General features: G+C 46.8%; 3 protein-coding genes across 4 annotated transcripts; all 3 read left to right on the top strand.

Annotated features, from left to right (window-relative positions):
* Positions 1-95: 95 nt before the first annotated feature.
* On the top strand, positions 96-8,336 carry NOTUM (notum, palmitoleoyl-protein carboxylesterase). Of its 2 annotated transcripts, XM_035342258.1 has the most exons (10): positions 96-256; positions 388-483; positions 1,624-1,684; positions 2,452-2,510; positions 3,933-4,035; positions 4,796-4,987; positions 5,555-5,655; positions 5,756-5,903; positions 6,404-6,451; positions 6,562-8,336. In XM_035342258.1, exons 2-10 carry the CDS (start codon positions 438-440, stop codon positions 6,866-6,868), a joined length of 1,065 nt encoding a protein of 354 aa, XP_035198149.1. In that variant the 5' UTR covers positions 96-256; positions 388-437; the 3' UTR covers positions 6,869-8,336. The 2 variants fall into 2 exon arrangements, with proteins under 2 accessions (XP_035198149.1, XP_035198150.1); XM_035342259.1 differs by lacking the exons at positions 96-256; positions 388-483 and adding an exon at positions 3,195-3,235 and having other exon boundaries at positions 1,643-1,684.
* A 2,993-nt stretch (positions 8,337-11,329) lies between these two features.
* Positions 11,330-17,595, top strand: MYADML2 (myeloid associated differentiation marker like 2). Its single transcript, XM_035342416.1, has 4 exons — positions 11,330-11,489; positions 12,897-13,037; positions 13,119-13,718; positions 13,821-17,595. Exon 4 carries the CDS (start codon positions 13,845-13,847, stop codon positions 14,751-14,753), a length of 909 nt encoding a protein of 302 aa, XP_035198307.1. The 5' UTR covers positions 11,330-11,489; positions 12,897-13,037; positions 13,119-13,718; positions 13,821-13,844; the 3' UTR covers positions 14,754-17,595.
* A 1,719-nt stretch (positions 17,596-19,314) lies between these two features.
* On the top strand, positions 19,315-22,786 carry PYCR1 (pyrroline-5-carboxylate reductase 1). Its single transcript, XM_035342415.1, has 7 exons — positions 19,315-19,488; positions 19,591-19,661; positions 19,744-19,923; positions 20,602-20,823; positions 21,312-21,404; positions 21,804-21,967; positions 22,071-22,786. Exons 1-7 carry the CDS (start codon positions 19,422-19,424, stop codon positions 22,228-22,230), a joined length of 957 nt encoding a protein of 318 aa, XP_035198306.1. The 5' UTR covers positions 19,315-19,421; the 3' UTR covers positions 22,231-22,786.
* Positions 22,787-23,426: the final 640 nt, after the last annotated feature.

Below are 23,426 nucleotides of genomic sequence, written 5' to 3'. Positions count from 1 at the left end.
AGCGACAGGTGCAGCGCGCGGCCCCCGGGCGGCGCGGCCCGAGCCGCTCTCCTCGGCGGGCGCCAACGTCGCCGGCCCCGGTGCCGCCGCCGCCTCGTCTCCGCCACGTGTTCCGCGCGGCCCCGGCGCTGCGGGCGTCAAAGCGCCGCGGTCGGGTGCGGCTCCCGCTAACGCTGCGTCGCCTCCGCTCTGTTCGTCCGCAGCTACTACCTCAAGGAGTCCAAGGGCAGCCGGCGGTGGCTGCTCTTCCTCGAAGGTGAGCCTCGCGCGGCTCGGGCCGGGCAGAGGGCGGCCCGGCGCTGGCCGCCTTCCCCCAGCCGTCGGCTGGAGCCGAGGCCCCCGGCCCGGGGCAGGGCGGGGGCGGCTGACCTTTGTTCTCCCCACCAGGAGGGTGGTACTGCTTCAACAGGGAGAACTGCGACACCCGCTATGACACCATGCGGAGGCTCATGAGCTCCAAGGAGTGGCCCGCGACCAGAGTTGGTGAGTGTCCCTCTGCCGTGCCACGGGGACGGCCGCCGGTCCCTCCCTGCCCCATGGGGACGGCTCCCCGGAGGCAGCGCCCGGCGGCCCCCCTTGTCCAGGTGGGCATGCAGCCACTGCCGGGCGCCTGCTCCTGCCCTAGCACCAGCGCAGCCTCTCCCATGCTGATGGTTCCTGCGCGAGTACGTGCAAATACGTATGCCTCTGCTCTCTCTCAGAGTCATGAAAGCACAGATACGCGTGTGTGTTTGGCTGTGTGCTCATGGCTGGTTGATGATACTGGTGTTTTGAACTCTCGCCAGCATACTCTCTTTATTTTAAATGTATTCACATACTTACAGACCTGCTGGGATCTTCATAGTCTTGTTTTTGTCATTTGGTTTCCAAAGAAAGCTGCTCTTAATTCTGTCAGAAGCACTTGGACCTCATAATCTGTCTGTCAGGACAGCTGTACTTTCTTGCACAATGGGCTGGATGGGTTTGCATACAGTAGTACTGGCCCTATGTGCTAGGCAGAAATGGGGTAAATTGTCTGGACCTTTTGTGTGGAGCTGTGTGGTTCCACCTTCTCCCCAGTGAAGCAACCACATTGATTCTTGGTGAAAGCATACATTTGGGGTACACATAAAAGTACTTTTAGCTTTTTGACTTTCATACATAAGATGGAATTAACACCCAAGACACATGTTCTCTGGACAACAGGGCTCCAAAGTCAGCAGAGAAATGTTGAGCTTCCCTCTTCGTTCTTGGTTCTTATACTCAGCCTTTCTGAAAACTCAGACTTTTCTCATTCACAGCGAGTGAATCCTACAGTTGCATATATTGTGTTTCACCTGGTAGGATCTGGTGTTTGGGGAAGTGCTGATCATCTTAAGTGTTCATAGGTTCTTTTCTGTACTACAGAAACTGTATTACTGAAACTATCTAGACAGGCTTCATCTCTAACACAAATCAAATTCTGAAAGTCACGTATGCCTAAGGGCAGAGTTACAAATGTTCACTCACCTTCTCTAACCAACGTTGTACATCGTGAATGTTTGATTTTTACATGGTCAGAGATTCTGCATTAGACTCATACAGTTACTCTGAAGTCATACACTGTCATTGGTATGTTTCTTGCTTCTTTATGTCCATCTGCAGGAACTGGGATCCTGTCGTCACAGCCAGAGGAAAATCCCCACTGGTGGAATGCGAACATGGTGTAAGGAGAGACAACTAGGGGAAATAGGTTTATACTCAGACTGCATCCCCTGCTTTTGGGGCTAACAAGAGTGCTACTGAGAGAGATTAAGACTAATGTCTACAAGAGGAAATTGTACATTTCCTCATTTGTTCTAGTTCACCTTTCTAACTAAATTGTGCTGGCAAGGTCTGGAGAAACCCAAGTTCAGTGTGCTTGGAGTTGTGGGGTGACCCAATGAAGAAAAACTGGGGATAGCTTAGAGAGCCTTCTCAAATAAATGAAGTGGCAAATACTGTTGTGGGCAGGGGCTGATAGTGTATTGTACGTTTGCCAATTTGAGAGGAACACGGAGTAACTCTTTTAGTTCAATGAGGCAGACATCAGTTTATGCATGCATCTATATGTGAGGAAAAAGCAGGAGAGGGGATGTTCATGAAGCACAGAGAGTTTCCCTGTGGCAGGTCACCCACCATATTAGTGTGACAGCTGAGAGCAAATTTGTGGCCCTCTGTTCTGTCCACCAAACTTAGTGCTCCAATTAGATTGAGAAAAGAGAAATTACTTGTTGATTTAACTCAGTGAAACTACCAGTGTTCAGAAGAAAATCAAGACACAGTTGCAATTGTCACTTTGTGTGCAAGAAGGTATGTTAAATGTCTAAGTGGACAAGAAACGCTTCCCTTTTCCCCTCCCCAGGGTTTAATTTTCTTCTAGTTACTTGACCCTATCCTCACCCCCTCCTTGCATGTCTAAGGAACATCAGTACTCACACAACTCTTTTACAGATTCATCCCTTATTGCTCAAGTGATGTTTGGAGTGGTGCCTCTTCCAAGTCTGAGAAAAGTGAGTGTTACTGATGGGTTGTTGCTGCCACAGACATCACACATTAAAGGATATGGCCAGACTTCTGTGAAACAACATGAATGAAGAACAGGCTTTTCTTGCTGAAGGGCAGGAAAGAATATCAAGCTACTTCCAGATAAAACATCCTGATCTCTTTAGCTCAGTTGTTTTGACATAGTTCAGAGCCACTGCTTGCAGAGATGTTACGCTGATGCAGTAGACAAGGATTAGAGGAATTAAATTCCTTTTAGATGAATCCCCAGGTTCCATCCAGCACACAGCAAATTAATTGGTGTAGCTGAGGAACCATGGTTTGTTGTGTGCTACTTTGGCTTTGCTAGTCTGAGAGGTGAGTTAATTTAGTTTCAAACTTGAATCAGGAGAATGTCTCTCCTCATGTCAACCTAAAGCTATCTGCAGGTTTATTTGGAAAACAGAATAGTTTGTGTACAATCCTGTTTTGCATCAGCTGTCATTCTGATAATACCAGAACTCTAGCAATCTGCTTAATGGAGTCCTTTGCAAGGTTAAGCTGAATTTCATGCAAAGGAATTGTTCTACCTCACGTAGTTCTTTGGGTTTCCCAAGTGAAGCAGGATTGGTGTTTGGATGCAGTAATACCTGTATAAACACCAGGAACTTGGGCTTCTTTGCATTTGTTCATGAAGAGTTTTCTTTGAACAGAATGGAATTGCTACTGCTGTACAGTGTTGTGAAAGAAAGAAGTAGGCCTAAGGTGCTCTGTGATGTGGCACTGAAAAGGCAGGAGGTTACTGTTTTTCTTTGAGTTGATCTTTGAGCTCTGACCTTAAATGAGACACTTTGTTACTCGATGTCTGTTCACTAACTAGTATCAAGAAAGTGATGACTTTTGGATACCAAAGTTACACTTTCTGTCATAGTAAGGACCTTTTAATTTTGTAAGTTTCTTATGGTGTTCCTATGAAGCAGCTACACTACAGCAAACAGCCTTTTGGTGGTGCCTGGGAATTGGTGGTCTGTGCAAGTGTAATATGTTTTGAAATGTGGCATGTCTGAATTGGCTTTATGGACTGGGAGAAAGGGGACGCACTTACTTGGAACTGAGATTCTGAGTATGCTCAATATGAATAGAGAAAGGGTTGCAGCACCTTCCTGGTTTGCTCTTGTTTTCCTTCTCTTAGTTTACCAGTTCCTATGCACTGTTGTAGGAAGGCCTGCTCGTGTTTTTTGGTATTCTGTTTGCTGTCTATTCACTTCTTTTAGGGAAGTTCTGTACTGGGAGAATATTTATTACTAGATTTGTTTGATACAAGTAGAGGAAATGGGCCTGCTTTTAGATTTATGATTCCTTCAAAAGGTTCTTAAGCATTTGTGGACAGGAAGCAAAAGTCTTAGCCTGGAGTGGAAACAGTTTTATTGATGCTGAGGTCTCTGTTCCAGATGAATATGCCTTCATGGGAGCACTGATCATTCAAGAGGTTATAAAGGAGCTTGTGGGAAAAGGTCTTAGCACTGCAAAAGTGTTGCTGCTAGCAGGGAGCAGGTAAGTGTCTGTGAATGTTCCTGTGGTGAAGACAGGAGATCTCCACAGTAGAAAGCTGTTAGAGATGAGCTAAATTCCTTAAAAATTTATTCTAAGAGTATAGTAACCCTAATACAACAAACTCTACATCTGTTCTTAGTTTTCTCCTTTGGGTGGTACAGCAGGAAATGACAGAGTATTTCCTCAGCTTTTGGTCCAGGTACATTTATAAGAAAATAACAGGGTAAAAAAATTTCAAGAGGGATGGGATACGTTTATTCTGCCCTGCATTAAAAATGCTGGCACCTGTGGATACATGCCATGAGACACATGTGCTGAATCTATTCACAAGACACATCTGATTAAAAACTCAGATCTGCCTGTCACAGGTGCTCTGAATCTTATGTTGCGCTGCTGTGATACACTCAGCATATGTTACACAGGGGTATAATACAGAAGTTACAAAGAGTGAATTTGTCTCACTTGAGATTCTTTCAGTTTTTGAGCAGCCAAAACCTTTGCAAGTGGTATAAAGCCTATATATATCCCAGAAGAAAGAACAAGAACTGGATTTTGTTTTTAAGGTACCAGATTGTTACTCAGAGCCAGCTTTATTTCAGAATGTTTTGCAAAGCAAGGAAATAACTTGGTGTCTACCAACTGGATTGTCCTGTGGATAGATACAGTTGTTTTGAGTGTCACTGCTGTGAGAGAATACGCTAACCAGCTATTTAATAGCTACACCAGCATCATCACTGCAGTATTAAAATTGCTGTTACAGTGCTGGAGGAACAGGAGTGCTCTTGAATGTGGATCGAGTGGCGGAGCAGCTGGAGGAGATGGGTTATCAAGGGATTCAGGTTCGAGGCTTGGCAGACTCTGGATGGTTCCTGGATAATAAACAGTATCGCAGAACTGACTGTATTGATACCATAACGTGTGCTCCAACAGAAGCCATCAGAAGAGGAATAAGGTACGATCACATGCTCTAAAGCATGCTTTTATACAGGATTAAGAATGGGAAGATGTTCATAGAATCGTGTTCTCCTCTTTGTAGAATCATAGAATAACTTAGGTTGGAAGGGACCTCAAAAGATCATCTAGTTCCATTCCCCCTCCCATAGGCAGGGTTGCCAGCTGCCTAGATCAGGTTGCTCAGGGCCTCATCTAGCCTGGTCTTGAATACCTCCAGGGATGGGTCATCCACAACCTGTAGGCAACCTTTTCCAGTGCCTTACCACCCTCTGAGTGATTTTTGATCTTCCTGTATTTTGATACTTGAAGACTATTTATTTATTATCTGATTTCAGTGTTTTTTCCTTTTTATTTTTTTGAGAATAAAATAATTTCAAATATAGGTGTGCAAAAGAATGTGCAATTGCAGATGCCCTCAAATGCATTGATAGGACAATGTAGCCAAGAAAGAATGCTGCTTTTATTAAGCTGGAACTATAACCAGGACAGAAATATAGCATGATATGGAAAGACTACTGTTAAGATGTCATTATGACATTCATTCTGTTGTTGCTTTGTCTTCCAGGTATTGGAATGGTATTGTTCCTGAACGCTGTAAGCTGCAGTTTAAAGAGGGAGAGGAATGGAACTGCTTTTTTGGATATAAGATTTATCCCACTCTTCGATGTAAGTATCAGAAGAGAGAGATAAGATAGATTCTAAGGTTTTCTCTGTATTCACAGCTAACTTATTAGCCATTCATTTTCCAATTTTTTTGTCTTCCTAGGTCCAGTCTTTGTGGTCCAATGGCTCTTCGATGAGGCCCAGCTTACTGTAGACAATGTACACCTCACTGGCCAGCCTGTTCAGGAAGGGCAGTGGCTCTACATCCAGAATCTGGGCAGGGAGCTGAGAAACACCTTGAAGGATGTAACGTAAGTCTTTCAGTAAGGAAAACTCACTTCCAAGAGAAGTATTTTATCCAGTATTCTAGCAGCGTTTCTCAGATCTCTGGTGTCAGAGATTTGGTAACTATGCTTAGTCTACACCAAGAATCTTGCTGGTTTTATTTCTGAATAAGTGCAAAGTAATTTCCAGGTTCACAGTTACCAGTTGTCCTTATTAAGTGCTGATCATAAAACACTGAGATAGCTGAGACAACAGAGGAAGAACCATTAATATACTTTATTTGCTCCATGCAAGAGCAGGTGTTCAGGAGTCTCTTGCAGTAGATGTGCACTGTTAGGCAGGATGGAACCTCTTTTCCAGTCCAGCTAGGTTTTATGTTATGATAAGCTTCACTGTTTCTAAAAGCTTTGTCAGGGCAGCAAAAATTGCACCCTCTGCCGCCTAGTCCAAAATATTCTGTTGAACAGGAGTTAATTTGTCCTTCAAAGACAAATCCTAATCCATGTTTCCCTTTTTTTTTCTTTAGTGCTAGCTTTGCTCCTGCCTGTTTGTCTCACGAGATCATTACACGCAAGTGAGTGATTTTACAGATTCTATGAAAGGTCAACACGGAAACAGTAGGGGAATTAATCAGGTCTGATAACCTGACCCCTCTGATACAATCTGTGTGGTTTGTCTTTTCAGTCACTGGACGGACATCCAGGTGAAGGGGACATCATTACCCCGTGCCCTGCACTGTTGGGATCGGAGCCTACATGAGAGCAACAAAAATGGGAAAGCCCCTCTGAAAGGCTGCCCAATTCATCTGATTGACAGCTGTCCATGGCCCCATTGCAACCCCTCGTGCCCCACTATCAGGGACCAGTTCACAGGGCAGGAGATGAATGTGATCCAGTTTCTCATGCACATGGGTTTTGATGTTCAGAAGATGGCACAGCAACAGGGCCTGGAGCCCAGTAAACTTCTGGGGATGCTCAGCAGTGGTAACTAGGAAGGGATCTTCTGAGGGGCAGGGAGATTAGATCAGGAGGGGACTTGAGGCCCTTCTCCCACACACTCTAATCTTCTTCCTTAAGTTCATGCAGGCTGGTGCATGCTCACCCCCCATGCAGGCTGAAACCTGTACACACCCACATGCTCCCACACTCTTGCACACTTAAGATGTGTCAAGAAAAAAAAAAAAAAAGCGATTTCTTCCTTACACAGTTTGACTGGAACTTGTTACCTCCAAACTCCAGGGATCACTTCTGGCCATTCACATCCTCTTCCTGTCTTACACAAGGCAATCTGATACAGGGAGTAGTAAAGCCATAAATAGCAGCAATGAGAACCTTCCCCAGATCTAGGACTTTTTCCCTTGTCATGAATTTTACATCATAGACTCGATACAAGTGGTGAAAAAAGCAAGCACTGGATTTCTTTTGTCCAACAAGAAGTGAAGGAATGATTACATGACTTCCTGGAGGTCAGCGTCTCATGATATATTATAACATACAAACAAAGGACATGTGCTAGGGATGGACACTCTTGTAATCAATTTACTTTCGTATTATTTTATAAAATGACTTTTTTACTACTTTTTTAAACTAAGCAAGAAATATAAATGATATTGTTTTGTAACATATATTTTTTTTTTTAAATAACGAAGGAACCTCTTGCTACTTTGGCAATGTGGACATATTTATTTTAATATGTAAAATGCTATTTATAAGGGCTGACCAGAGAACCATTCATATGTCTTTGTAAAGTTGTATATGCTGCTCATTTGGATGGGTTTTTCTTATGATCACTTGTGCCTGGGAGAGGGCTGAGGGTGGTATTGACATTTTATATTCATTAGACTTCAGTGTTCCACTTGCAATATACTTTGTCATTGTTTCTGTAATGCAGAATATATGAGGTCTAAGTACAGATACTTTCACCCAGCATCTGCTGTTTGCTTACTTGCACAGTGTTTTTAGCTTGAAGTTTGTGTTTTGTCAGATATGCAAGGGCAGTGTATTTTAAGATGCAGAGAGATCTGGTTTTACAGCAAAGGCCACTATTCTAGTTAGAGAAATATTTGATTTGATCAGACTATCTGGTCTGTCTTAGAAGGTGAAGCATTTGCAAAACAAAGAGAACACAAGTCAAGAAACAACATATTCCTGTTCTACTAATCGTTTGCGAACGTGCCCACCTCAGAGAACATATAGAATCCTCTTTGTAATGGGAGGTGAACAAGGGACAGATCAGGATTGTGTGGCTGAAGCATGCACTTCCAAGATAAATCTTACCAGGTTAAAAGGTAGTGCTAGGTGTAAAATTTGTTGTCATAGGTGAGTAAAAAAAGCAAAAACAAAAAGCTCTAACCATTCAGTTACTAGTTACAGACTTCAGCAAACACTTGGGCAGTACCACATAGGAAATTAGCAGTCCTGCTGTTCAAGATGGGGTTTATTACACATTTAAGATTAAAATAATTCTTTTTTTTTAAAAAAGGTAGTTAAAGACAAAATGGATGGTGTTCCCAGAAGAACAGACATGCAGGAAAGCTATCAGTGGAGTTTCCTTATTATTAATAATAGGGGTTACTTGTACTTGTTATGTTATATTGATCGGTGTAAAAGTAAAATTGTTCTGATTGTATTTTCTGTGGCACTAAGTTGAGAGGCTTCTTCAGTACAGAGAATGTTTTAAAAAGTATATAGGAAGATGGGATTCCTTTGAGGGCTGGAGTCATGTGAAGTCAATCAGTATAAAGTGCTGGTACTTGAGTAGTAGCCAGAATTTCTGCTATGCACTAGTTTGTCAGTTGGGAGCATTGAGGGAAACTGCTGTGCTACATCTGTAGTTCACAGAATGACTACACACAAGGTAATGCACCTGTAGATATGGCAAGCACCCTAGTATGTGTCCATCAATGTATTTCTGCTAGGAAACGGTAAAGTATAAATGCCACTACTTATGTTTGCAATATTTTTTTGCAGAGCTGACTACCTGTATTACTAAAGCATTAAATCAAAGGCTAATTTCTAAGAGGCTAAGAATGTTCAGAGGAGATAAGCGACATCTATTTTCCTTGTGAGCAGAGGAAAAAGAAAACCTGGAAGTCAGTGATCTCATTTAACTTAGTATGGCTCTGCAACAGTATTTCAAAAGATATAACAGGAAGCAGAAATTCCTCAGAATATATTTGGCTAATTTATTTGGAAAAAAATATATACTAAGTGGTTGCCAGCAGTAGCTGGAAACTGCAATCTGTAACACAGGTGGTCATTTCCAGTTCTATATTTCTTCTTGTACTTGTGCAATAAAAAAGTTTTCCAAGCCTTCATGATTCTGACACTCCGAAGTTCATCCCCAGTGACATTTGCTATGTGGCAGCCAATGTCAAAATGGGTAAGATTGGAAGAAGTCAGTACCATGTGTTTGTACTCAGATCTTACGGCTAGATGAGATGCTTTCTATTAGACACCCATCATTGAAAAATTGTCTCTATCAGGATCATGTGGTTGATCCAAAATTAAAAGGCAACTAAGAAATCAAAAGCTATTAGCAGAAGTGTCTATTTGCACTACATGACTATAGTTTCCAGACTCAGACACTGGGCATGTATGAAGTTTCATTCATAAGCTGGAGGGCAGAGCCCATAACTCTATTTACTACAGCAATGGCTGCTAATACACAGGGGCTCTAACAGTGTTGCAGCAGGCTGAGAGAAACTTAACTTTTATTCAGGTAAACAGTGAGCCCCTCTTTATCCCTGACTGAGAATGATAGCAGATCTGAGCTAATAATGCATACCAAAAACAACAGTGATCCAGTGAAGACCATGGACAATTACTGTCTGTCAGGCTTACTGGCTGGAACTGCACGCCAGAAGTGATGCACTGGAGAGAAGAAAGGTGCAGAAGAGCTGTGATAGAGAAAGGTGCCCCATTCCTCTGACCAGCAATGTGGAGGCAGCATCATTACTGTGAAAACACGTCAAGAGTGTGGTAGCAGCTGTGGGACAGCATTGCTGCTGCTGCTGTTCCTTCCTCAATTCCATAGTGTCTGCTGCAGCTGTGGGGAAGCTGATCAAAATTTGCTCTCTGTGCTAGCCCTTGCTACTCCCACCTCATGGCAGCACAGCTTTGGTGTGGAACTGGGGCTAAAAGTCAGATGTTTTAGTAGCTGTGGTCTCTTCTGGGTTGATCAATTCTCACTTTGTAGGATGTTGTGATTTACCACTTAGGAACCACTGGTCTGATGCACAGGCATGTGTGCTTTTCAGTACTCATCTTAATTGCAAAGGTTCCATGTCATTCACCAGCAAATGACTGGCTCTGATCTTTCAAAAAAACCTGCAACGGCTTGCAGAATGGTTCCCTGTTCAGCACAGCAGGGTCTCAAAGGAGCAGTGCAGCAAGCTGACGTAATGAGGTACAAGAAGTTGTGGGTTTCTAATTCAGTACTTTCTATGTGATATTTGCTTACACCTTTCTAAAGTGGAAAGAAAACTGAAGTGCTTTGGAAATACACCTGTTAGATGCTGAGAAATCAGACTGGTGGCAGCACCTGGAGGCCCTGGGGATCTTCAGAAGCCAGAGACGTGCATGTTCAAACACAATGCTCTAGCTAAAGGCAGTGGTCCACCAGCTGCAATGCTCCTGTCCCCTATTCATTAGTGGGACCATTGACCTCTGCCAGATTTGCCTCACAACATTGAGGTCTCTGGAGTGGCACCAGTGCCTGCAGAAGCAAGAGCCGGGCAGCGCATCCAGCTCTGCTCTGAGCACAGGCATTGCCGCACAGCCAGTCAGAGCACACAGGGCAGCTGATGGGGTTGTGACCATCAGCCTACAGTACCTTGCAAGTGGTTCTCCTTGTGTGTACCTTGACATGGAGCATCACCATGCTCTGTGCTCATCACTATATTAGTCTTCTGGTGAGGTGGGAGGTGATGCAGCAAGATGCAGTGTAAGCAATAACACAGTGTGCTATAAGCTGTAAGATTGCTCTTCTCCTGTGACTGTGGGATCCAGTTGCAGTCACTTGACTGCCATATAATAAGTATTTGAATAAACATTTCCTCACTGCCCCCACATAGCCAGTGTATGCCCCCACATAGCAGCAGACAAGTGCTTCAATAGGGAGTGGTGAGGAGAAAAGCAGGACATAGAGGAGCTCCTTCTGTGGCTTAAAAAGAAAAGTGATGAGTGTGAGTTCAGATGTTTACATGCAACAGAGCATCACTGATGGAGTGCTGAAATTGTACAGGGACAGCAAAGCAGGATGGGTGAGAGCCCAAAGCAGAAATAGCTTTGCCTTGTAACACAACCCATTTAACAGGACATGCCACAATACAGACAGCAACACTGTCAGTAAAGCCTGGAAAAACCTCTGCTAGAGGTGAAGGATTAGCATCACAGAGTCAAGAAGGGCAAGGGTTCAGAGTGCCAGCTTGTTTGCCTGCAGCTCCTCGGCTCTCTTGCTGCATTTCCTGGTTGTTGTTATGTTAATTGTGATAATTCCACCCCAGAACGAATGCAGAGTTTCTACATTTATCACCAGAGGTCTTTTTAAGGAAAACAGAAGATTTTTGCAACAAGACAGTGAGGTTACAAGATAGAGTGAAAAAGCTGAAGGTAAGCACATTTTACCTTACCATCCACAAAATCTGTACTGTTCTCATGAAAATAATTCCATAAAGTTAGCCCTGCCCTACAAAATACTGACTGTAAGCTGCTGGAGTGACTTTTCATGGTAAGCAAACCTGCTGTAGCCTACGTCTGTCAGAATTTGTCTCTTCTTAAACCACAGTTTGATCACAAGTGATTTTCAGCAGCAGTACCAGCTTAAACAGTTCCTGTACAGTCCCCTGGTTCTGGCTGCTGTATACCAAAGCCACTGCTGTGTGGATACAAGCATGCTCATTGGCATTGTAAATCAGACCAGTGATGAATCTGGGTTAAAAATAATCCCTGTCAGGTGTAAGTTTTCTGCTGTTCTTTTTTAAATCTTAGTATCCTGATCAAGCTCACAGAGCAGCTGTGTAAGCAAGATGTATAAGAGCAAGGGAAGGGAGTGGAGGGGTGGACACGAACAGCTAGAATCTGGATGTGCTGCATTGCCACCAAAGCCCACGTTGTCCATGTGGAAGCTCACACACAGGAATTCATGCTACAGCAGCAGGAATTGCTGTAGTGTGACCTCCCAGGTGGGGGTCCTGCCTGCCAGCAGACCTCACGGGCAGCCAGGTGCTCAGAGGGGACATTCTTCCAGTGGGACTAGGGTCTTTCAGCCACTGAGATCCTTGAGCTGGCCCATGAGAGTCCCCAGTCTCAGCACACAGAAGGGTGACGTGCGACGGGGCCACAGCGTTCACCTGGGCAAACCCATGCTGCCCCAGAACCGCACGCTAAGACCGTAAATGCTTTGGAGCAGATGGGTCTCTTTTGTCACCATTGTATGGTAACTAGCACTGTGTGTGGTGATTAGTGGGTGGGTCTTAGGTTGTCACATTAGCATATGAATATGAAACAGCGATATTAAGCAGATATTACTGTTACCGAGGAAGGTACAGGCTTCTCCAGCACATCTGATGACTATGTGGCAGCATTAAGGAACCTTTCACTGCTGAGGGCTGGGTCTGGCCGCACTCAGGCTGACTCCTTGCACCTGTGCTGAGCTCCTAGGAGGTCCCTTGTTCCACCCTGGGACCAGCACAGCAGGGGCTGGTTTGCAGGTGGGGAGAGAGCAATGCTGCTGTGAGGTATGTGAGGAATCTTTCTTTGGTGTTTTTTGTTTTGTTTTGTTTTGTTTTTCATTCTGAAACTACAGCAAAAATTTTATTTAACTTTTAAAGATAAAACTAAAAGACCTTTGAACAGTGACCAAGTCTGGGGAAGCATATACCAAACAGCTATCTGGGAAAGCTTTGATCCAATAGGAAGAAGGGTTTGACACTATACATTGAAATCTGTGTTCCAAAGCAAAGCCAAGGATATCAAAGCCATTTTTTGTCAACAACTGCATTTGTTTTTGCCATTCAGAGATACAATAATAACTGGTTCCCATAGAAGTAAAACAGAGACAGGGAAGAGTTTAAGGAGATGGTGAGGACTGGCGATCAAAATCTTCACAGCCGCATGCTCTCACTAATGCTCAAAGCACAGCAGGGCCTTTCACAGCAGGTAAATATATTACTGCTCCAGATCAAAAGGAGCAAAGTGAGTCAGCTTTTATCACAGCCTCTGCTCTAAGTCCTTTTACAGTGCTTATGATGCCTTTAGGCTTCGGCCCCTTCTCAGGCAGCCCCAGGTCTGTGGGGCAGCGCCCTTGTTTCTGCACCATGGCTGGATCAGAGCCCACCTCCAACAGCCTTGTGATGTGGCTGTGGGGAGGACAGCAGCGCACAAGTGACCTACACGCTTCTAGAGGAGCAACAGAAGAATAATCAGGAGCCCCTGATGGAGCTCACAGTTTCAGTGTTAAATAACACCAGCTCACGGCAGTTGAGAGGGGCAGGACTCATTCCAGAACTATTAATATAGCCCCTATTTATACTCCTGGGTTCCTGCAAACGCCACAGCAGAGAGCTACAGCTGCAGAACTGAAATGGAATAAATGTCAGCCTCCAGGGAGAAAGTGATCCTTTCAGCCATCATGTGGGAAAGGAGACAGTGAAAGGACAGAATAAGGGGCAGTGTTCAGACCTGGGAAAGCAGAGTGAGCTGATCGTGGCACCCTGAGAATGCAGCCGGTGGGCAGAGCCAGCCAGTAACCTCCCTGCAGCAGCAAGTCTGTGCTGAGAGACTGCCAGAAACGCACATTCAGCGTCACACACAGCACCTACGGATACCGGCAGAGATGAGGCAGGGATTCAAGCTGCTGTCCTGCTGACTCGGCCCCAGGTGTGACTCAGGACAAAGGAGCAAAAGCCTGAAAGAAAGCTCTTTGTTTTTTTTTTTTTTTAGTGCACTGTCTGCTGGACTGGAAAGATGATGGAGAACACAGGAGGGCCGTATTTGAACACCGCTGCTGTAACATCCCCTGTGGGAATAGTTCGCTTGCTGCAGATAATGTTTGGATGCACCACATTCAGCCTGGTTGCCCACCAAGGGGGATTCAGTGCAGCATATGGCACTTTCTGCATGTTTGTCTGGACCTTCTGTTTTGCCGTCACTGTCTTTATCATAACCTGCGAGTTCACGCATCTACACAGCTGCCTGAGCATTTCCTGGGGAAACTTCACTGCTGCTTTTGCCATGCTTGCCACGCTCATGTCTGTCACTGCAGCAGTGATCTACCCACTCTATTTTGTCCAACTTGGCTGTTACCCTATCGGCTGTGAGGTGAGAGACTTTCGTATAGCAGCCAGCGTCTTTGCCGGCCTCGTGTTTGTTGTGTATGCCGCGGAGGTGTTCCTGACCAGGGCAAAACCGGGACAGGTCACCAGTTACATGGCCACTGTCTCTGGGCTTCTGAAAATCGTTCAGGCCTTTGTGGCCTGCATCATCTTTGGGGCGCTGGTGAACGACAGCCAGTACAGCAAATACGTGGCGACACAGTGGTGCGTGGCTGTCTACAGCTTTTGCTTTGTGGTGACAGTGGTGGTGGTCGCCTTCAGCGTCACAGGTAAGACCGCTTTGCTCTGGTTTCCCTTCGAGCGCTCTGTGGTTGTCTACACCTTTGGGGCTGTCCTGCTGTATGTGAGTGCGGCGGTCATCTGGCCGGTGTTCTGCTTCGATAGTAAGTACGGCTCCCCACAGCGCCCCGGCCTCTGCGCCAGGGGCAGGTGCCCGTGGGACAGCCAGCTGGTGATCGCCATCTTCACCTATGTCAACTTGCTGCTCTACGTCGTGGACCTGGCATACTCCCAGCGCATCCGCTTCGTCTCCCACCTCTGAAGTCTGGGTCTGCCTCCGCGAGGTCACCCTGGCTCCAACAGCAGAAGCAGTGAGGGAAGCAGCAGGAGACAGGATGCAGCAAAGGCAGGCACTGCCGGGTGTGCCAGGGAGAGCCACAAACCAGACTTCAAGGTTAAGACAGACTGAAGCAGCAAGTCAGCAGCCCATGGTGGGTAGGCTGCCCACCTCCCCGTCATTCAGCATCTGCTTTGACCTCCTGGTGCCAGAGCAAAGAAATTCTGTGGTTCAAAGTATGCAACATGGCCTTTCATCTCCAGAAGGCAAAAATGCTTGCTGCAATAGCAGGTCTGTAGGCTACTGGACTACTAAGCCAAATATTAGGAAAGATACCAAGGATTTTGAAACTGTTACCAACACTTAACTATAATCAAGTGACTACCCAGGAAGTGGGAAAGTTAAAGGCTGCATCAAGGAACACCAGTTGTGGAAATGAAAAACAATCCTTCAAAGTTTGGGTTAGTCTGGGCTATGTGGTGAGACATGAAATGCTTACAAGTGTGGGAAATTTCAGCCAGAATGTTTCTGAGAAGAACATAGCTGTAGTATTATTTTGAAGGTTACCAGTCATCTCCCTCTCCCTTTTCCCTCCAGCACCAAAAAAAATAATATCCTCAAGCATGTGCCTTGGTAGGAAGCATGGGATATTCTTATTTAGCAAACACCAGGTCATTACAGAAATGTAAATTTGTGAAATTGGGGTTCTACTGCCAGGAAACTGGGTGCAGAACAGAGCCAAACTGCAAAATAACTGTATAATCGGACACCCTCACTGAGGCAGGACCAGAAGGTATCTTGGCATGAGCTTTGTCTCAGTTCATATGCCACTGCTTCTTTACACTGATGTAATTTTTTTCCTAGATTAAAGATATATTTTGGGGGGAGTGGGGAATGAAGATGAATTGATCTCACAGCTCTGCATAAAAGACCAAACTTGTGGGGAAAAAACCTTGCACATAATGGTAACAAATTTGGAGTGCTGCCTCAGACCAGACCAGGTTCTAGGATTCCCAAACTCTTTGTGTCACCAACCAGCTGCATTTCTCTGACCCAGCCCTCACAAAACACCCACTTTGAAGTCTCACATAGCATGGCTCAGATTTCAAGCTTAATAGAACTGTTCTTCATTTCTGATCCAGCAAGAAACCAAAGCAGTCTGAGTACTTCTGCTGAAGGCACGCAGACTAGATAGGTTTGGTTAAAATCTAGAAGTAGCTGACTGTCAGAAGCAAGATTTATTTTTTAACCAAATTAAAATAAAGCGGAATGGCAGACTTGCATACTACATCTCCAGAGGTTTGTGTGCTTTCATGTTGCTCTCTGCACAGCTGTTATTTCACCAGGCATAGCCCTTCTGCTTTCTGCCAGAAAGCACGGTTCAATTTATTTTGATGGATGAAGCCTGAATGCAGCCCTAAAAAAATGTATGGACAAGACCGCCAAGACCTCTGACTGACATTCTTTGTAGCAGACTCACTCAGGAAAAAGGAAGGAAATGCATTTTTCATTGTTGTTTGTACGGGGTTTGAAAAGCAATGGAAAAATATATGTTGGGACAGATTGCATTGGACAATTCTGCTACTCTGAGTAAGAACCAGCACTTAGAACTGGGAACTATTAGTCCATGAAACAGGACAAGATTCAGTATCTATCATAAAGGGAGTGCACTAAACAGCCTTCCAATGGATTTTTCTCTTGCACAAATTCCCATTAAGGCAGGGAATTTTGAAAAGAATGGTCCAGCAAGAGACTGGTCGGCTTCCTCCAGGGCAGGATTTAAGACTATCTAGTATAGCTGTAAGAAAGGACATTAGGGAGCTTTATTTCTTGCAAACCGGACAATCTAAGGTGTTGTACAAACAAGAAATACTACATTTAGAAAAATTATTTGTATTAGAGCAGGCAATGTACAAATAGAGTTACTGCATACAAAAAGAATCTAGAGCATTTATGATGTATTTTTTTTTTAAAAATTGTCAACCTGGACAAATTAAGCTGTGTAGTGCTTGGAAATTATTTAGCTTTTGTTATTCCAGAGCAGGAAAAAATAAGTGACAGTGAACCGTCCTGGTTTCTGTTATAACATTTTAACCTGAAGGGGAAAAAATAAATAAATTGTTTTAAGAAAGCATATTCCTGTAGATTCCATCATGGCTACAAGGAGCTGGTGGAAACCAGGGAGAGGGATGTCAGTGAAGTCTGCTTGGCCCAGAGCTGACACTGCCTAGCTCCTCAGCTGGTTAACACCTTTTTTCAGCTATGTATTTTGCTTGCTTCTTGCTGTGAAGATTTTGCACCAAGCAATTAGCAATTTATACAATGCTAGGGGCATAAAGCAATGCCCAAGAGAAACAGGCAACTGGGAAACAATTGGGGTAAAATTTAGTGTCTCAACAGCAAGGAGGAAATAGAACTTAACATGGAAATCATGATACCACTGACTGGAGGAGTGGAAAGAATAGTCATTGCCAAGAACAGTGTGTTCAGATTTAGCTTTCTCATCTGCCAGCCAAAGACTGAGCAAAAAATGTTAGCATGGTCAAAATGGCAAAAAAAAAAAAAAAAAGATTGTGTGGACAACAATCCACTCTTTTAGGGGAAAAAAATGAAAACCTCATGCTTTAGTGGTTAAAACACCCTCTAACCATTGGAAACTATGAGATTACCCAATCTAGGACAGAGAACATCCAATATCTGCTTAATATGATTTTAACAACCAACCCTATTATGGTCCAATTAATTAAAAAGCCTTTTATTTCCAGAGCTCATCTTTCTCCTTAATTAGTAAATTATGATCAAGTAACTTGTATTCTGCTGCAAAGCAGGCTTCCTAAGATCAACGATTCTCAAAGTTTTTGTTAAGCTTATGTCAGAACACACGTGTGTTTGTTTAGAACTAAGGATTTATGCTTGCAGACAGCCTACAAAGGTCATAGAAGTATGTATTAAAAAAAAAATGAAATAAAACATAAGATCTGAATCTTTAGTATTCTCACAACCACCTCGATGAAGACGACTAGGATTTAGTATCCCGAGAAGACAGTATTTGGGAACATTTGCCCACAGGAGAAACACAAATTTATTTTTGTCAATAAAGGAACCAGTAAAAAGCCAAAGAAGGAAAGAAAAAAAATTGGTGTGGAAAGATTACATTGAGGAAGAAAAACACTGTCTAGTTACATATTTCAAAGTGTCTTGGTCTCCTTACAGGCCATTGCTACAGACTTTTCCTCTGAGTGAATCCACAGCACAAGGCTGTTTCTCTGAAGCATGCTTTACTAGCTCCTCTGCAGATGAGATGAAACCAGCCTTTGTTCTGAGCACCCAAGCGACTTCCTTGATGATAGGTGAGGCCCTCGATGCAGGTATCTATTAGCTGTGCTAACGGAACCTCTCTGGTTGCTGGGTTATAAAATTTCCATTCTGGTTCAAGTGTAGGAAAATCTTTTTATTCAGGAAATCTATAGGTAATCTGAAGAAAGTGAGAAAACCACCACTCTAGGATCAAAGGCTGTGTGAGTCATTCCCCAGCAAAACAAGAACCTGTACGGGCAAGAAAAAACCCGCGGGGCTCCCTCCTGCTCAGCGAGGCAGAACCAGTCCATCAGCTCGCTTCCTGGCCACCCACCGCCCAACCTAAGGCTAGCCAGGGAGAAGGAAGGAGAAAAGGATAAAGGCAACAGGATAAAAGGGACGGTAGAAAGCAAACATAGGAGAGAGGAGAAAAAAAGAAAAAAATAGCCCAACAGCAGACGGGGATTAGGGGACTCCTTCCTCACACCTGCTGCGCCCATTACACCCGCACCCCCGCGTGAAGGATTCCTGGGCCGCACCACACACATTCCGCCAACGAAACCGCTCTGCACAGCGAGATTCCAGAGCGGCCTCAGACAAAAGGCGCAGAAACATCCGAGGAATGTCTGGAATCGGCAGCTGGAAAAGGCCCCTTGGAGCTGGGCCCTCCCTGCCGGCCCCGGGCCCGCAGGAGGCCGCGGGCAACTCCAGACCGCGCGGGCACCGCTCCGCGGCTGGCGGCGGCCGGCCGGGCCCGGGGGCGGAGCCGCCGGAGCCCCGGGGCTGCGCTGCAGACACGCGCGGCGATCGCCCCGCTCCGGGGCCGCGGGTCGAGGCGCGAAGGCCCCGGGAGCCCCCGGGGGAGCCGCCCCGGCCCCAGGCGAGCACGGTGCCGGCCGGCAGGGGGCTCTTGCTGCGGCGGCACCGGGCCTCACGGCCCCATGGTCCCGGGCCCGCCGCGGCCGCCCCAGCGCAGGGCGGCGCCCGAAGCTTCCAGAAGGCAGCAGGCGGCGGCCGGTGCTCGGGCGGGCCGAGAGCTCCGCCTCGCGGCGCGTCGCGAGCGGCCGCAGCTGGCCCCGCGCGGCCCCCGTCGGCGGCGAATGATGCAAGGCCCGGCGCGGGTTGCGCCAATCGCTGGCGGAGACTCAGCCGGAGGCCCCGCCCCTCGCCCCTGAGAGGCGGAGGCGCGGTGCGGCCCCGCCCTGCAGCTCGCCCATTTGCTGCGCGCCGCCGCCCCGCCCCCGCGTCGCGTCATCGCCCGCCCGCCCGCGCCGATCGGGGCCACGTGGACGGCGGCGTGGCTGCAGGTGGGACCTAGCCCAGCCTCCTCCGCACCGATCCGATCTGCGCCGCACCATGAGCGTGGGGTTCATCGGGGCCGGGCAGCTCGCCTTCGCCTTGGCCAGGGGCTTCACGGCCGCAGGTGGGTGGCGCGGCGCGGGCGAGGCGGGCGGCGCGTCCTGTCCCGTCCCGTCCAGTCCCGCGCCGTCCCGGCTGACGCGGTGCCATCCGGTGCCGTTCGCAGGGGTCCTGGCCGCGCACAAGATCACGGCGAGTTCCCCGGACACCGAGCTGCCCACCGTGAGCGGGCTGCGGGTGAGTGCGGGGGCGCAGCGGGGAGCTCCCCCGGCGGGCAGCCCCAGCCCACAGCCGTCCCGTTTGTCCCCGACCGCTGCAGAAAATGGGCGTGAACTTCACGGTGAGCAACAAGGACACGGTGAAGGGCAGCGACGTCCTCTTCCTGGCCGTGAAGCCCCCCATCATCCCCTTCATCCTGGACGAGGTGGGCCCCGACATCGAGGCCCGTCACATCGTGGTCTCCTGTGCTGCCGGTGTCACCATCAGCTCCATCGAGAAGGTGAGGGTCGCCGCGGGCAGGGCCCTCCTGGCGCCACCGCCGGGTCCGCGTCCTTCGGTCCCGTGCTGCGACGGCCACCCCGGTAGTCAAAGCTGGTAGGGCAGGACCACGCTGGAGGCTGCCTCGAGCCTGTCCTGCGCTCGTCGTCCAGCAGCTGGTGCAAAGGGCTGGCACCGCTTGTGATTCCCACTAGTACCGTGTTTATACTGCACCCTCCTGGTCGCTTTGGATCTCCTTTGCCTGTTCATGTCAAAATAATCTAGTAGTTATTGTGCCAGCTCTTTTATCGTGTGTAATGCTATCAGATCTTTTTTCTCTCAACAGAGGTGGGTCATCTCCCCTGAATTTCTGCAGACTTTCTGCTAAGTGTCTGCAGGAGCTGTTTTGGAGACTTGTGAGTTGATGTGGGAGGTGTTCAGGATATTGTTCCCAACAGTAGCTTTGCTCAGCTTTCTATTTGCTGGTGATACAACAGACTTCCATTTTAAGTTTTGCCTACTTTGGCTTAAAGCAGGGGATTTGGGATACAGGAATCTGTCTGTTCATCTGCTTGAATTGCTCTTGCCCCTTGGGAGTCCTTTCCTAGACAGCTTTTTTGGTATGCCAAATATACACTGAAGTTCCTTCTTTCTCCCTCTCCTTCTTCTTTCTCCCTCTCCAATAATTTTCTGTCCTAAGAAACTCTCGGCCTTCTGCCCCACACCTAAAGTAATCAGGTGCATGACGAACACCCCTGTGATTGTCCGGGAAGGTGCAACCGTCTATGCCACTGGGACTCATGCAGACGTGGAGGATGGGAAGCTCTTGGAACAGCTGATGGCCAGCGTAGGCTTCTGCACTGAAGTGGAAGAGGACCTGATAGATGCTGTAACAGGGCTCAGTGGCAGTGGCCCTGCGTATGTATGTGCTGCTTCCTCAACTTGTAAAAAATCTAGGGGAGAACAGTAGACTTTGCATGCAGTGAAAATCTGTGCAACTTCAGCATGTGGTTTCTTGTTTTTCTCATTACTCAAGTTCGTGATGGGACATGTAATCCAGGTATCTGGTTTATAACCAGCGTAGGTCAACAACAAAATGCCATTACCAGTTGGATGAGTCTGAAGTCCGTAGTCAGTATGCAGTGTTTGCATGTCCTTGTTGTAAAACTTGGGCCTGCTGTTAGTATGACCTAGAAGCTGAATTTTTCCTGTTCCTCCCATAGCTCAGCTGTAACTAGTGGGAGGGAAGCCTGGCATGGTATCAGTACCGTAAAGGGTCTGACTTCTGTCAAGTTTTTGTAAGTGATGGGAGTCACAATGTGATCCTGGACCCTTGGATTCTGTCCTGCGTAAGAATACCGGTCTCGGAATAGAGACTTTTGGTTACTTTCTAATTCTCTCTCATCTCAGGCATTCACTGCCCTGGATGCTCTGGCAGACGGAGGTGTGAAAATGGGACTTCCCCGCAGGCTGGCCGTCCGGCTTGGAGCCCAGGCTTTGCTGGTCAGTATTTTGTCCTCTGAAACACACTTGAGTCTGTGCCTGCTCTGTGCAGAGCATTCTGAGCATCATGGTTTAAAATGATCTTAGTCCTTACTGAATCTACTTAAAAATACATTTGGTTTGAATGCACACTGATTCTCAGTGAGGGGATGTAAGAAGTGTCTGCAGCAATCTGCTGGTGCTGATGGTGTTGTGGGAGCCTGAGCCTGGGGAACCATCACTCCTCTGCAGGCTTTTTCAGCTCTGAAAAGTGTTTTGGCAGCCTGCTAATGGCTCTCAGGCAGGAGACCAGTTTTACCTGCTGTGAGTGTTTAGGTGCCGCTCTGTGCAGCAGAGAACAGGAGTATTTGACAGTGGGTTTCCTCAGTTCTGGTAGCTGTCTTGTCTTCCTCACTACAGGGTGCTGCCAAAATGCTGTTAGAATCTGAACAGCACCCGGGTCAGCTGAAGGACAATGTCTGCTCACCTGGGGGAGCCACCATCCATGCCCTGCACTTCCTAGAGAGTGGTGGCTTTCGCTCACTCCTGATCAATGCAGTGGAGGCTTCTTGCATCCGGACAAGGTGGGCAACACAAAGTCCTAAAGAGCCTGCAAACTTACCCTCACAAACCCTGCTTTTTCCTCTTGATATGTCTTTCTCTCCCTCTCCCACTGCCCCATTGCAGGGAGCTGCAGCATTTGGCAGACCAAGAGAAGATCTCCCCAGCAGCCATAAAGAAGACTTTGTTGGATAAGGTGAAATTGGAGTCTCCTTCTCTGTCTTTGGCATCTGCCAGCAAAGTCAGTCTGTTTACCAATAAGAGCCCCAGCAGCAAGAAGAACTGAACAGACTGCTGTAGTCTGGCTTTGCTGAACATCAGTCTCCTCCATGCCCTTTCTTTTTTGTCTAAGGAAAATGCTTACTCTGAATGTTGGTGTCCTCCGTACCTGGCTCTTGGCTTGCAGCAGCTGTGGGGCAGCACAGAGCTGTAGAAGAGGGTCTGTAACCTCTAGAGGAGTTTGAGCCAACTGTCCCTAGCATTGCTGTTCTCCATTGGGCAGGTGTGATACCATCATCAGAGCTTTGTCAAGGGCATCATTTGTCCAGAAGCCTTGAATGATTCCAGAACTCAGGCAGTGTTCATTGTGTCCCATGCAGAAATGGTTTCTAATAGTTTTTTTAAGAAGTTTCCAGATGCTTTTTGATTTCAAAGGTTTGAACCAGACTTGGATCCCACTTACCCCATCTTGCATCTGCTGTCAGAGCTTGTGTCTTGTTGCTGTCTGTATTAGCTAGAGCAGGTGCTGCCACACAAATACAATTCTGTGTACTACATTAGAGGCTGGGCTCTAATGCACCTCTTACAAGGTACCAAAGTGCCTCTTCTCCATTTCCCATCAGCCTTGACTTTGACAAAGCGATAGTGTGAACCCCTGGACCACATTCCATTTCTTTCTTTGCTGTTTACCCATTTTTTTTTCCTGCTCTGTGCAGTTTGAGGACCCGTGAGCTGCTCTCGCTGTCCTTCCTTTGCTGCTAGCCTTGCTCAATGGATTAGGCAGGTAGAGAAGTAGTGCCCTCCCTATGCCCTCTCTCTGACACCTTCATGATTTCCATGGACAAGATCTGCTCCCACATGCCGATGGATGTGTTCTGATTCCACTGTGCTCCCTGATGCTCTGCTGTTTGCACTGCTCCTGAGGCAGCAGGGAATAGAGCTGAAGGACACCCTCCTACAGAGAAAACCTTCTGTATGGTTCCTTTAGGCTTGAGCAGGGTTAGGTACCCAGGTGCTGTGCTACTGGTTGAGGTCAGGACTCTTCTCAGCACCTTTCTTTGCTTCAGGCTGTACCTCCTTCTCAGACTGCAGTGGTGATGCTTATTAACACTGCTTAAGCTTGTGCAATCCATCAGTGTTGCAGGAGGCTGATTGTCCCTTCTAGACAGCACTTTTCCCAGTAGAGCTCCTGGGCTGGTGAATTCCAGCATAGAAGTCCTCAGTCTCACTTTATGGTGGTACAATTGTCTTTTTTTTTTTTTT

This window comes from Oxyura jamaicensis, chromosome 18 (genome assembly GCF_011077185.1).
Source record: "Oxyura jamaicensis isolate SHBP4307 breed ruddy duck chromosome 18, BPBGC_Ojam_1.0, whole genome shotgun sequence".
NCBI classification, from domain to species: Eukaryota; Metazoa; Chordata; class Aves; order Anseriformes; family Anatidae; genus Oxyura; species Oxyura jamaicensis.
The sequence above is the reverse complement of the archived record's forward strand: the minus strand, read 5'-3'. Positions and strand labels throughout refer to the sequence as shown.

Excerpts from the sequence above, each read along its gene's own strand:
- PYCR1 (XM_035342415.1), top strand. The coding sequence starts at position 19,422 with ATGAGCGTGGGGTTCATCGGGGCCGGGCAGCTCGCCTTCGCCTTGGCC. Across the intron at positions 19,489-19,590 it reads CAGGGGCTTCACGGCCGCAG|GGGTCCTGGCCGCGCACAAG; the intron begins GTGGGTGGCGCG and ends TGCCGTTCGCAG. Across the intron at positions 21,405-21,803 it reads TTGGAGCCCAGGCTTTGCTG|GGTGCTGCCAAAATGCTGTT; the intron begins GTCAGTATTTTG and ends TCCTCACTACAG.
- MYADML2 (XM_035342416.1), top strand. The coding sequence starts at position 13,845 with ATGATGGAGAACACAGGAGGGCCGTATTTGAACACCGCTGCTGTAACA.
- NOTUM (XM_035342258.1), top strand. The coding sequence starts at position 438 with ATGCGGAGGCTCATGAGCTCCAAGGAGTGGCCCGCGACCAGAGTTG. Across the intron at positions 484-1,623 it reads GTGGCCCGCGACCAGAGTTG|GAACTGGGATCCTGTCGTCA; the intron begins GTGAGTGTCCCT and ends GTCCATCTGCAG. Across the intron at positions 2,511-3,932 it reads CTCTTCCAAGTCTGAGAAAA|ATGAATATGCCTTCATGGGA; the intron begins GTGAGTGTTACT and ends TCTCTGTTCCAG.